General features: G+C 44.1%; 1 protein-coding gene across 9 annotated transcripts in view; it reads left to right on the top strand.

Moving 5' to 3' along the window:
- DCUN1D2 (defective in cullin neddylation 1 domain containing 2) overlaps nucleotides 1-14,912 on the top strand; it is a 199,846-nt gene that overhangs the window by 53,218 nt on the left and 131,716 nt on the right. For all 9 annotated transcript variants that reach the window (XM_078658055.1, XM_078658056.1, XM_078658058.1 and 6 more), the window contains one exon: nucleotides 12,758-12,926. In XM_078658055.1, the coding sequence (XP_078514181.1) occupies nucleotides 12,758-12,926 (169 nt within the window). The remainder of the gene's footprint in view (nucleotides 1-12,757; nucleotides 12,927-14,912) is intronic.

Here is a 14,912-nt window from a genome sequence, read left to right as displayed (position 1 = left end):
TTTGTGAAAGCTGGGCCTGAGCATGTGTTGCAGCATGTTTTGGTGAGTTGTACAAGTCCACATTGATAGCTCCAGCATTAGTAATCCTTGTCCCAGAGCCTCTTCTTGGGACAAGGAGTGTCTTCAGGATGTCTGGCGAACAGGTAGGCAGGGTGGACTGCGTTAGGGGCACCCGTGGGATCATATGTGAGTACGTATAATATCGGAAAGCATAGTAATAAGGCTTTGACATTTTTTCTTCAGATAAAAATGAAGCACAATTATTCTAATGTTCTTGCTGTGTTCCCCAAGTTTTCTACTCCATTATCCATGCAAGTCATTAAGTCCTACACCTCAAAGCACATTTTCTGATTGCGTCAATGTGCCGCATTTCATTATAGTGTTTGAGCTTGGCTTTCATATACCAGTGTCTTCTGTTCTAGTCACAGGACATGGATTTCGCAAGCTCATTTAGAACAGTTTCCACCGAACGGTTTTCCATACTTTTCGTAGTCGCACTCTTATCCTTTAGTCGGTCTTTTCAGAAGGCTTCCCTGTGGGTCATACAAGCTGCCCATTGATCTTCAACTTCGTTGGCGGCCCTTGAAGGCTGCTGGGTGGCAGACTGACTGGGATGAAAAAAACTCTTGCATCTCTTTGGGCTGTCTGTGTGTATATTTCCTTTCAGCAACATGGACCTTGATTATTATCAGTGGAAAACTACCATGCTTTTTTCTCCCCTATGGCTATATACATGTTCAGTCTAATCCAAAGAAATGGGGGGATCTGTTGCAAAAAGAGTGCATTCCTCCTGACAGAAATGCCTTGAGAAGCTAACCCGATTTGAGTCCAGTCAAGATTGAAACTTCATCTCTTCACTTTTGTCCCAAATGTCCCATTCTTTAAGCCGCCATACCAAGTGAGCTTCTGGGACCAGACCCTCCGCAGTGGAAAATCATTTGGGGCAGGATTCAGTATTTTCTGTGACTGGGTCCCTCATTATCACTATCTCTGTGTGTGTCGAGTTCTGGTTTGCTGATTATTGCCACCCTCACCTCAGGTCATGCTTTGACAGTGGCATCGCTGCTTATGCTGACATTGCTGCCGACATCGGAGAGAGTTGGACACCAGAGCACATTGATTTTGAATCCTAGTGTGTTGAATAGCCTAGGTCTGTCAACATGTGCTCTGATTATTTGCCAGCAATTCGGTGCTGTAATGCTCCTCATCTGAATCTTGTTTTGGCCCATTTCCATTTCACCTGTCCTCTGGAATGGAGCCACTTTGATGCCCTCAAAAGAAGCGTTCTTTTAGTAGCCCTTCAATCCCTCCCCCCCCCCCCCAAGTGTGATATTTTAAATTAACTCATTGTAGTTGTTTACTATCATGGCACTACGAGTGTAGAAGTGAACACACTTAACTGGCTGTTACTGTTGTGAAATATCATAGTGAGTTCTTCACTTGTTAAAATAACTGTGAGCATTTCTTTAATTGAAAGGATTGCCTCTTATGAATATAAGTTGTCCCCTGTGTACTTAATGGATAAGTGAGGGTCATAACTTTCCAAGTGATGTGTTTTTGATTGATTGATTACATACATTCCTGTGTTAGGTTATCTCTCAGCTTTTCTTGAAAATAACTTGATCTTGGGTTCATCACAGTCTGGTTTGCATCCATGGCCCAGCATGTGGGCTTTGGTCTCAGTCATGGATGGTCTTAGGATAATCTTAGATGCAGGCAGAATATCCCTTCCCTTCCATACAGTGTCATATGAAATCCGCTTTTCATGTCTCCACCATTTTAGCAATGCCAACTCGCCCTGTCATTGATAGGGGACGTTTAGACCAGATTGGAATTAGTTCCTCCAGCCAGTCCATAGCCCTCCCAAAGCTGCACCACCACAACTCCTCGATGTTCCTACATATCACTACATCTAGGTATTTAACTGAACCCATATCCCACTGTAATGGGGAATCCGTGGCAAAAGGGGTCTTCTTTTCTGCGAGTGGAAAGAGTATATATTTTGACCAGTTCACCTGGATTCCAGAGATGCAGCTAAAACGGACCACCTCCTGAATCAGAGGATTCAAGTTGGTCACTAATGTATTGGTCATTAATGTATTCGTTGACATAATCAGCATAGAGGTATATAAGTAGACCCTGGGACAAGGGTTCCATGGCGATGGCAAAAAGTATGGGTGAATGTGGGCAGCCCTGCTGCGTCCCTCTAGCCACTGGGAAGGGGTCTGATAATAGGCCATTGAGGCGTATCTGTGCAGTAGGTAATGTGTATAATAAACGTATTTGCGCTATGTAACGGGCTCAGTCCAAGCCTCTGGAATAAGGGGAATAGATAAGTCCATTTTAGAGAATCAAAGGCTTTAGTCGCATCTAGGAGTGCGACTGCTGCGGATATGTCTGGGTGTAAATAGTGCATAGCTGCAAATAACGTACGGAGATGGTGAGCCGTTGGCCTGCCGGGGATAAAGCCGGATTGATCCAGTCTGACTATTACAGACAGCAGTAGTTGGAGGCAGTTAGCCAGTAGTTTGGCAAATATTTTATTATCCCTGTTTATTAATGAGTGACCGGTATGAATCGCATTGGTCTGCCTGTTTACCGGGCTTAACTAGTGTGATTATGACTGCTTCTCACAAGGAGGGGGGACGGGCTCCTGAATCCATAGAGTCTCAATACATGTCTAGTAACTTGGGCGAGAGAAGTTGGGAAAAGTCTTTATAAAAGCGGACAGGCAGGCCATCGAGGCCAGGGGCCTTATCAGGAGTGCTAGACCCGCAATTGCTTGGTGCACTTCTTCTATCGTGATTGGGCAGTTCAAAAATTCCCTATGCACATCAGATAGCCAAACCAGCTACAGCGACTAGATACTCCTGGAGATCCGCTCTATCCACCGTGGGAGTGGTGGAGTATAGCTGTTCATAAAAAGGGACCATAGTCAGCAAGAGATGAATGTCATTGGCCCGCGGAGTCTGAAAGGGCGGGGATACAAGTAGAAGCATGCAGTTTCTAGAGGAGGCGAGCTAGGGTTCTGCCTAGCCCGTCTCTTTCCCCATAATTTCAGGCCTGGGTGTGTTTTGCAAATGGCTTCTTCCTGAAAAGTAGACATTTTTCCCAGATACTGGCCAGCGTGTGCGGATAGTCCGTATGGAAGAAGTCTGATTTGAAGGCTGTAATATCATTTTCTAGTTTTGACAGCGCGCCCAAATGGATTTTAATATACTGTGCTGTTTAGCTATGCAGACGTCATGTATGAGAGATTTAAATGTGTCCCATAACACGGAGAGAGAGTCTACTGATCCTGTGTTTAGCTCGAAATATTCACATATAGCTGCAAGTATTTCTGCTCTGAAGGCGGTATCGTTTAAGGCACCTGTAGGTTGGCGCCGCGTAAAGGCGCGCAGTTGGGGGCTGTATGGTCAGCAACACCGGGGCATGATCTGAGAGTGTATGTGAGAGATGTGTGACCGATTGTGCCATTGTTGTACGTCTTTGGTAGCTAACCAGTAATCTATCCTGGACCAAGTTTTATGTTGTAGAGATAAGCAGGTGCCCTCCCGGTTGCCCCTGTGTGTTGCCAGCCAGATGTCAACTAGATGATTATCCGTGATGATTGCATGTTAAGTGGATGCTGCTGCTGGGTGTGGGTGCTCGTGCAACCCCGCCTATCCACCATGTCATCTCGTGGGACATTAACATTTTCACCCCAAATCACTGTCCGAGAGCCTGTAACAGTGATCTAGTGCCATACCTTGGAGAAAAACTCAGTGTCTTCTACATTTGGTCCATAAACCGTGGCCAGTGCTATGTGGTGGTTGTGCAATGTGCCTGTTAATATAGTATATCTGCCCTCAGTATCGCTGATACATTGGGACTTTTTCCAGGCAATGCCTTTGCGTATGAGGATACAGATCCCTCTTGCGTAGTTGGAATGGGTAGAGGTGGACGTCATCCCCCACACCTGTGTCAGCAGGTTAAGGAGACCCTCCCTAGATAAATGTGTTTCTTGAAGTACACGTATGTCTATGTGGTGTCTGATCAAATATGCATGTACAAGCCGAACCTTCCTGCCGTCGTTTAGCCCGCGTATATTCCAATTGAGAAACTTAACCGTGGCCATTTATTTCAGCGCTGGGGAGTTGAAAGGATACCTCTACGCCAGTGAGATCGTGCTCTAATATATATGGATGTTACATAGAAAACCGATCTGAAATGAGAGCAATGTCTAGGCATCTACCTGTAAATATAGGCCAACCACAATTAACAAGCTTATCTACCCCCTCCCACCCCAACAAATTAGCAACAGTAGAAACAAAATCCCCCCTTCCACATCAACCCCCCAATCAGGTTGTGATACCCCCCATCCCAACAACTTTATCTGGGAATAATCCCTTGGGAACATGGCGCCACTGAACTAACTACCCACCGCGAAGGCTGTGCGACCGGGTTTGTGTATATTGGGGCATCTCAATTATGTCAAACAAGAGACGTGGGCACTGTCCTGGGAAAAATCGAGAGCCCAGAGGGACGCACCCGCCCGAGACGATGCATCCAAAAGCCTAGATGTATTCAGCATGGGCTACGTAGAGCTAAGCAGTCATTAAGGCGACATAGCTGTGACATTATGCTAGCTATTTTTTTTATCGCGTTCTAGTGGATTCAGAACTTAGGTACTAGTCATTGTCACTCAAACGTGTTTCCGAGGATTGTGGTGAGCCCGCCAGGGATCTTGCTGGTTTTATTTTCTGCTTGGCGTACTTGAGGGCCTGTGTTGTCTGTTTAATAATGAGTCTTGCCATCGTGCGTAATCTTGAGCTTGGCTGGATAGAGGAGGGCATATTGCACACCCGCCTGCTGTAGTTGGCGCTTAGCAGGTAGAAAGTCCCTCCGGGCAGCCTGTACTGCCACCGTAAAATCAGGATAAAAGGACAGTTTATCACCTCTGTACTGGATCTGACCCCTTTCCCTGGCCAGCCTAAGTACTGTGTCGCGGTCCTTAAAGTTCAGCAGGCGCGCCACGATGGGCCACTGGGGTGCACAGAGGGGAGCCTGGGGCCAAGGGATCAGTGGGCCCTCCTACGATGAAGACCACCAGTGACAGGTCATTACCAAAGAGATCCTTGAGCATGGAGTCCACAAAAATCCTCCGTTTTGGGGATCGCCATGCTCTCTGGCTTCCCCACGATGCAGACGTTGTTTCGTCGTGAACGGGCTTCGAGGGCTTCATTCTTGAGCTTAATAAGTTCCAGGACCTTGTCCATACGCAGAAGTTGTTTCTTTGTTACTGCCTGAATGTCGTCGATGTCTGAAATTCGAGTTTCCAGCTGGTCTATTCGGATATCATGCTCATCCACTCTTCCTTTAACCTTGTCGAGGCTCGATGTGAGTAGGTCCAGCTTAGCGTCAATATTCTTGAGGCTTATTTTGACATCCAGGAGTATTTCTTTCAAGTCCAGATCTTGTTCATCCAAATCCTCTGCACGGTCAGGCACTGTTCGACTGCCCTCTGTATGATCCGCCTGTCTGGCACTTAGTTTTCTCTCGAAGGAGACTTTGGTTTGCCGCCCTTCATGCTTGCCCATGGCAATAGTGCTGGAGGTCTGAAGCCGGTGTTGTACTGATGCAGGTGTGGCGCACAGGTCGGCCCAAGGATGCCAATCTGCCAGGCCCGGTGTCACTCCACAGCCCCACCATACTGAAGCGTGCACCTTAGATTATGTCTGTTGTGCCAGCCAGAATAGTGGACTTCACGAGATCTCGCGCCACCAGTACAGTCCCATCCACGCCTCCACTTCTGCTGCGCAAGTGCCAATTTCAATAAAGATGTTGTCTCTGTAACATTTCCTGCTCACTTTTTCTTTCTTCGCAATTTTACTTGTTGCTCTATTTAGATGTAATTGCTGTTAAGTCGTACTTCCTGAGGTAGACAGCGGCCTATGACACGCCACGATTGTGGGCTTGTTTTTGGTCTCTGGTTGAACTCTTACAGCTACCTTTTTCCACACTTCACTTTATCTGCTGTTTCTAGTTAGTTAATTAATTTGTTGCGTCGGTCTTGGCTGCATGTCTGCTTTTTAGGTCTCGTAGGCGTTAGCCGCGCGAAGCGTGGTCTCGCCAGAGACCCTATTGTCAGCGAGTCTTCGTTCCAGGAGAGGAGACAGGAGCTGGCCGCGCGCTCGGAATTGAGCGGGCCACGCACACGTGAACGCGCTCGCTGTGGCCAGCTCCTGTCTCCTCTCATGGAAAGCTCCAACACCACACCGCATGCGCATACACAGAGACACACACACGAGCGCCCACGCACGCACACATACATACAGAGAACACCTCCCACCCCCGCCGTCGCACACATACACACGCGCACACACAGACACATGCACGCACACATGCCCCTCACACCCCCACTCACCCCCACTCACCAGGTTCTTCTTGCGTGTCCCTCGGCAGCCAGCGGGTCATTCTGGGCAACAGGCGGGGGCCTCGGAGCTCTCCACGAGAACGGGAGCCCCGCTAGCTCTCCACGAGAACGGGAGCCCCGCTAGCTGAGACGCAAATCTTCCGGCGGGCACAGGAGCACGGCGGGGTAGGCTTCCGTCTGCTTCCTGTATTTGTTCTGCCCCGCCCCAACAAAGGTTGCCTGGGTTCCTGTTGAAGCCGGGCTGCGGCGGTGAGTTTGCTTGTTGTTTGTTTCTTGTTTTCCTTTCCTGTATGCAAATGTGACAGAAAAATAAAACGTGTACAATGGATATGCTGTGGTGCACTTCGACTTTGGTATTTCTATGTTTTCGTCTTTGAAGGTGGGGTCCAAGGGAGGGCCGCTGCCCCAGATAACCAGTACTCTCTTACTGATGTAAGACCACGAGGAAAGCAGATTTCAGATCTGGCTCACAAACCGTGGTGACGTGAGGGACAAGACGTTTGAGGGGTTCCCTCTGAGGCAGACCGGCGGCCCCCAGTGCTGGATGCAGGTTATTTCTATACGACACATCTTTGTGGTGGCCATCATGCTGGCTGCTTTGGTGTGGTACTGCTTGCTTGTTCCACAGAGATGACTTTCGGTGGTTGCGTAGAGCGTAAGTGTAGCTGTCTGGGTGATGAGACAAAATGATTGTGGTTATTGAAAAGAAATGATATCTTTGACTGAGAAATACCATGTTAATCAGAACATTATTTCCTGTATTTTTTATTCTCATGATTTGTGGCTGAGATGTTGGTCAGCTATGATGAGCCTATGCTTAGTTGCAAGGCTAAATTAAATAAAGGATTGCAATATAATGATTGTCATGGGCGCGGATTGGGAGTAATTGAGGAAAAGTCCAAACACCAACTGCAGCTCGCGGGTATTTCACCATGCTGTTGACTGGGCAGGTAGGGTAAACTGCAAACTTAGCCTACTAATTTTTCAGCCCTTTGCATGCTGTGTTTTGTAACTGGTGGTGTGTAAATGAACCGTTCTGGGTCCATGGAAAGGGGTGTCGGTTTTTTGCATTACGAACGTTTAGCCAGTATCCCCAAATGGCCGTGTTTGTTACCAAAAAGACATTACATTGCGAGTCGTGGTATGCAGTCTTTCATGCCCTCCGATGTTATGTAGAATTAAACACAGGTTAAACTGATCCCCCTCTTATGGAAAGCAAGGAAGAAATTGCTTTATAATTTAAACACTTTTTTTTGCTAATTAATAGTGCGTTATTCAGCTGCAGGGTTAGTGATTCTCCCTTCGTTTCACTCTTTATTTTTGTTAGAATGCTGCTTTAAAAAAAAAAACCAATCTTGACACTTTATAATTCTCCCCGTTTATAGATATGGCCTAGAGCCGCCTTAATTGTTTTAGAAGTCTCAAGTCATCTAGAATTTATATAAAATAAGCCTGCATATGTGCGTATAAATAGGGGATGTTGGTGTGCCCTCTTTATCCATTGTTCTGTTCAACTGTCATTGACATTTTGCGTCCGTGCACCACAGCATTACTGGGATAATAGGTCAGCGGCTCAACCTACTTCAGCCATTGGAGGGCATAAATGGAGAGCTAGATTTGGACCCATCTCAGCACTGTGCACCAGGAGGACCCAGCCCATTTAAAGCCCTGCGCAAACATATACGTTAAAAGTATATAGTGAATTGAATGGAGGACCCTGTTCTTCGAGAGAGTAGGGTGACCAGCAGTCTCAGATTTCCCAGGACAGTCCTGGTTTTCAGAGGACTGTCCCAGCTTTTGGATTATTTTCTTCACTTTAATTACATACCCAAGTTTTTTAGAAAATTGCCAGCTCATTCTTCAAAGCAGCAATGAAGCGTATGCTCTCCTAACTGTGCGTCTGAAGGGAAAAAGGCACCCAAATTCCTGCACTCTCTACCACACTGCTTTTAAGAACAGCATACTCTTGCACACACTCTCACTGCTCACCAATTCAAAGTTTGCTAAAAATGTTATGCAACGCATTGTCATACACAATGCCAGTAACTCAAACTTTAATGCTGCGAGACCTATTGCATTGTAAATGCTTGTTAGCTTTTCTTAAAGTACCCTCTTATGTATTCAGATTTTCAAATTTCTGAAGCTGGACTTAGCAGCTGTTTGACCCGACTTACTGCTTTTCCATTTTTTTAAGTCATTGTTCTGGCTTGAATTTACGGATAATTTATCCTGTGAAATATTGTTGGGAGTAAAGTTTTGATCAGTATGCAACCTTTCTTCCAAGTCTTTCCAGCCTGCGGGCATTTTGCCACATGCGCTGAATAACAAAAAAGACCGCAGAGGTAGGTTGTGGCAAATTGCTCATCAGGGTGGGAGCAAGCAACTGGGGCACCCACCGTAAATACAAAATAACACTGGGCAATCACAGCGGGCAAATATCTGCCTCTAGAGTGCATTGTTGGTTGCCCTGTCGTAAAATATCTGCATATATCTTTTGTTCATGTCTAACACCATTCTTTGTTGTTGGACCATATGTGCTTTTATCAAGGAGTGTGCTACCCCTTTTTCTACTACTTGAAGTTAGGATGAAGAGAATATCCCATGTTGTTGCCCTTTGTGCCACTTCTTTTTTGTTGGTTCCTTGCATGCTCTTAATGTAGGTCTTTTTTTGTTTCTTCATATACATTTCTATTGTTTTTCTTCTCTGCCACTCCATAAAAGCATCCTCTTACCTTTGTTCCTTTCTTCTTAGTAGGATGATCTTTTCTTGTTCCCTTTATAAACAATTATGTTGTTGTCTCTTACCGAATGAGTGACAGACTTGTTGTATTAGCTTGTCTTCAACAAATAACACTTGCCATGCTGTATATCTTCTAGATTCCGGGAACATTCAGTTTCTCAACAGCCCTTGTTCATGGATCTCAATAGCTAATTCTCATATTCGTACCATATTATTCCCCTTCAGACTCTGTCTGTACCCCTGAGCAGGGATTAGATATTTTTTCCTGCTTACCGTCATCTGCTTTTGTGCCAGTTCTCTTACCTCCCTTTGCTCTTGACTGTCTCATTGGATATATCCTTCTATTGGAGTTTGTTGTGCTACACCATTTCTCTTGTAAGCTTTGGGATTGCTGTTAAGCCTCTGTGCTTTTTTAAGATTGTCCAATGTATTGGCGGGCACATTTTTACTGTAGTTCTATGTGGATGTTTTCCCCTTTTCTGCCTTTCAGCAGGCCTTAAAAGAATTCCTACCTTCTACTACCTCTGAAGCTATAATTGTGGTTCTTGCAAAACACAGTTGTGATTCACCAGGCTGCTCCTCTGATCACTCTTTATAAATGCTTAACCTGGATTGTATGGTCTTGGGCAAAGTAATGACTAAACATATTCTGCTGATATTAACGGATCTCGTGCATCCAGAATAGACTTGTTTCATGCCTGGCAGAAGTACTTCTACATGTCCTTGATTGTGTTTCTGAGACTTTCTTGGAATCAACAGTGGTTTCCATTGATATGGAGAAAGCCTTCGACACTATCAGTTGGGATGAACTTTTCCTGTTTTAGGACTGTGGGAGTGAGAGTACTGCGTGGATAAGGCTCTTGTACTTGTGCAACATAACACCCATCAGAACACACAGCATCATAACTAAGTAACCATTGGTCAGTGGGCCAAGACACCCATCAGGTCCTATTAATGTTTAGCCTTGAAATTGAACCACTTGCAAGCCACATGAGATGATTGAGCATGCCTCACAGTATAAGCTACGTATAAGTATTATTTCCTGCGAGCATAGCAAACCCCATGTTCTCAACTGTTCATGTAAGACGTCAGCAGCAATCCTAAGAATTACATTTCTATTCCAGTAACTTGCGGTATAGGAATGTAATTCAGTACATTGACATGCCATGCTGCTCCATGGCTAACATAGGTGAAAGGGCTGGCGGCATCCTTTTAAGAAAAGTAGGTTCAGTGTCCTTCCACCCACGTGACTCTTGGGAGCCAGTGTGCTCGTATTGCTGCCATATTTTTGTGAAATATACTCCATGATCACACGACTTAATAACCACCGCTCTGACTGTCCTAGAAATGTTGAAAAGTTTACCAGTTCTTTCTTACGGGACATTTTTAATTTTCATTGCATCAAGAATGACACAGTCGTGTTAGTGGGCAATGTTTATTATTAGTTTGGATCATCTTTTGTTTTCAGTGGACCCCCAAATTAATAAACTAAGTGCATTTGATCCATGCAGTGAAGAAAACTAAGGAATAAATATTTCTTACGTGCATCTTGGGGGCCTGTTCAGGAAACTGAATCCAGAAAAGCTTATGCCTGTTCTGCATTACTTTTTATTTATCTAGTCCACATTTTGTATAACTCTCCTCTACCCAAATCAGCTGCCAATATACTTTATAAAGTACATTGGGGACATTACTGATTTTTTTGAGTTCTTTTTGCCATCTAATCTCTTAAGCTATAACATTTAAAAGAAGTGGGACGGGGTGGGGGCTCTTCACCAGAAACACACTGGGTGGCAAGCATGTGTGATCTGAATTTTCTCCTATTCAAGTCTGACAATCTCTCTCTGACCACCAGAGATTTGTAAAGCTGAAGATCAGCAGATTGGCGTCTTCAACTGGCTGTATTTGAAAATGATGCTTGCGAGCTTGAATTTAATTATAACTTCTTTAGGTTGCCAAAGCAGACTTGTATCCATGCATGATATGGCAAGTTCCTGGACAACCGAACAAAAGTCTTAGATTGCAGGGTTTTTCATTTTTTTTACAGCAGAGAAGAATCGATCTTGGGGTTTTTAATATTGTGTGCTCGTTATGAGAACACTTGAAGAAGGTGGAGCTAGCCATGTGAGGAGAGATTTAACCTCTGAGATGAGGGTTGGGGTGAAGTCATCAGTGTGGACAGGTAGCCAAGAGTGGTCAAATTTGATTTCAAAATGGTCATGGAAAAGGATGAATTCACTCTTGTTGGCGTTTAAGAAAATTGTTCAACATCCAGTTGTGAAGGTTAGATAGGCAATATTTTAGCTGTTTTTTTCTTTGTTTTTCTTTCTGGAAAACAATCACCTTCAAAATTATAGCACTCTCAGACTTCTAAATGGAGGTATGCTGGTACATAGTCTGCTAGTGGTCAATCGACTGGTTTAGGTGAATTTGTTAATTTTTACTGTTTGGACCTGGTATTTTCTTTTCTTTGCTGTCTACTTGGTTTACTATTTGCTAGGATAACTATTTCGTCTTTGGATAAACCACTTGCTTGATACACACTTTGAATTTGGAGGCAGTCCTACTGGCTGTCTGCTAACACATGTACACTAACCATTTGTTGATGGACCTTTAGAAGGCGGGGCGAAACTCTAGCTGAAAACTTGTGTGAAACCCACGAAGTTCTGACTTTGTGGAAGTTCCCAACAGTGTATCTTAGTCATTACAACCGTTTAAGGTTCTTGAATCTATGTGTCCACTCTTAAAACAGATTAACTAGGGCCTAGGCTGTATTTTTATTATTTTTCGAAGGGGCACGATCCTCTGAAGTTAGCTCCATTGTACAATTTTTTCCCCATATCCTGTTTTACCATCAGTTTCTCCCCCTTTCCTTCACTTACACAAACCCAAAATTCTACCAGACAGACATTTCCATTTTAGTTAGTGCAGGTCAGCCAAGTGATCTTAAAACTGTAAACCAGGATTTCCATTTTGTAGGCGCAGTTCTAACTAGTACTCCTTTCATAAGCATTGAAATGTGTTTAGGAGAAACAGGCGGAAAAAGGGGAAACTATTGTCCATGTGATATCATTTTTTTTACTCCCTACTGTCTGAGGCAGTCTTATTCTTCTATTGTGACATGATGAGGCATATCCACAAATTGCATTTTTCGTCATAAAGGACACAAAACAACCAGTTTGCTGCTTTGGCAACATCATTGCTTCAGTTGAGGGTGGGTGCTCACCACCTACAAAAATTGATCACTGGGCATCACCCTTAAATTATTGAAATCTCTTTTGAAATTGCTTTAACTTGTTTTCATCGGTTTACATTCATTTGTTTGTAGCGTTTTTATTACAAAATCACATGATAAAAAAACGACAGTATTAAGCTACTTAAATCTACTCTTATCAGCAAAACTATCTGATGGATACACTTGATACGTGCTACAACGTTTTTAGTTTAAATGCAGATAGTTTTTTTAATATATATATATATATATATACACATCCATAGCATTGAACACACCTGCAATGACGTTTATGTTGTGACATATGATTTTGTTTTTTACTTTTCAGCAGATGTATTGACAAGATTTATTTTTCTCCATTTTTAAACAGATCCTCACGATGATAATAAAATAGGTATAGATGGAATTCAGCAGTTTTGCGACGATTTAAACCTAGACCCAGCCAGTATAAGTGTCTTGGTAATAGCATGGAAATTCAGGGCAGCCACGCAATGTGAATTTAGTAAAAAGGAATTTGTGGACGGCATGACGGAACTTGGGTGAGTACCTTAACAGGGTTTAATATGTTTCCTTAAACTGAATAGCGTGAAAGTAACATCCAATCAATGTGCTTATAGTGCGACCTATGGCAGCATTTGTTAACATAGAAAATCATGTTCTTGACTTCATTGCACAATTTCATTTGAAATTGTGTGTTCTTTACTGGAAACACATACTGGTGATGCTGTAGCAGGCCCATCCCATGAATATATGAGTGTAGTTTCATTCACTCTTTTTATATAACACAATATTTCAATAGTTAGATTTTTTCGATATCGTATAGTTCGACAGCTGTTGACTATAAAAACGGGGGCTAGACCATGCCTTTTGACAATCAAACCTCCTGAGACATGACTGAATTGTTCCAAACAATCTTTATTGAAATATGCAAAAAGATATAAATAACCAGTGAGTAAAATTAGCATATTTTTAAACGATTTGTAGTCATATGGGTTAAATCACATGGGGAGCAAAGGCGCGTCTAGTGGCTGCTGCTACCTTTAAATTAGGGGTGGGCGATATAGTCTGCTCCCCCGGCGCGTTTGGCAGAATTTTGGCCACTCAGTGTTATGCTTGTAACGCAGTGTTTCAGACACATTCCGCCAACTGCCGTTTGGTAGATTTTTTCTGTCTCACGTGGCTCAAAAACAGTAAGTTGACGAGTGTAAGCGAGATTTGACATCCTCTACCTCGATTTTCAGTTGCTAGGAGGGCATATGGTGAGGTTTCTTCAATGTGGGCAGTCGCAATCTTTCGCGGTCTGAAAGCTGCCACTCGAGTAGAAAATCTGCTTGAGCGGTGGTTAAATCAACTCAAGAAGCTACGCGCTCTGGCGAGCCGAATAGAGCAGCTTGTGCTGATTATTTTAGCACGGAGCCAGCTTCCAACTTTAACTCACCAAGGATCAAATGTATAATGTGGTACTTCCACAGTGCATTGTTCCCACGGTGCTAAAAGGCTACTGGAGTTAGTAGAGCTTGCAGACTTCTGAGAGGGCTAGATGCTTTGTCGCTAGCAGTGAGCACGCAGTCCCAAAGGCAGATCATGGAGTCGGGAGAGGGCCCTGCTACCTCTGGTTATTCCATATTCCCCCAGGGTTCTTTGGTACCCTGAATAATTTATCCCCTGGCCGCAGCAGGCTAGCGACAAAGCATGCAGATTCGGCAATAGCAGACACTTGTGGACTTTCGCAGTATGCTTGAGTATTCTGAGGCCAGGATAGGAGTGAGAGACAAACCCCATTGTGAAACTGCCACCATCAAAGTTTGAGGGTGCTGATCAGACTTTAGGCATGGCCAAGGGGAAGCAACAAGAGGGTAAACCTTCTCCAACCCCTTCGAGTTTTTGGATCCACTCCTCTATGTAAGCTTGTCCCTGAGAGATTGGGTATACTTGTCCCATTGAAACCCACTCACAGAACTAGAAAATGATCTGGAAATTCACTCGTACATGAAGGAGACAAGCTGCGTGCTGGGACATTTGCAGTGGAACTCTGAACAGTTGTAAGAGCATCTCTGCTTCTGTTACTGTGAAAGCAGCATGGTGAGCAAAAAGAAGAAAGGTACATGGTAGCAGCTCTTAAAACAGATGGGCCCACATCTTTTAAGGGATACAAGTGGCAAGAATCAGGACTAAGGAGAAGAGTCGCTCATAGGAGTTGAGCAGACCCTGTTAAAAATTCATAACTGCTATTTCCTCTAGTTGTAAAATTGAGAAAATTGTTGCAACTGTCAGTACAAAGGATACTATGCTGGAGAGTCTCACTGAAAGACTTGTTGGTTTTAGAATCCACTTGGTGTCCTGAAAACATGTGACTTTAAGGGGCTCCTGCCTGGCAGAAGTGGAGTAATTCAATAGCTGCATAGTAAACAGTGTGGTAGAGCTGGACACAAGAGAGGAAACGTTAAAAACGCTTTCTGCTGAGCCCAAACTGAGGGGTTTGAGTGTCCTCTCTGTGATCCCTGCAGATCCCTTTCAAGCCAAGA

The sequence above is a fragment of the Lissotriton helveticus genome, chromosome 8 (genome assembly GCF_964261635.1).
Source record: "Lissotriton helveticus chromosome 8, aLisHel1.1, whole genome shotgun sequence".
Taxonomy (NCBI): Eukaryota; Metazoa; Chordata; class Amphibia; order Caudata; family Salamandridae; genus Lissotriton; species Lissotriton helveticus.
The sequence above is the reverse complement of the archived record's forward strand: the minus strand, read 5'-3'. Positions and strand labels throughout refer to the sequence as shown.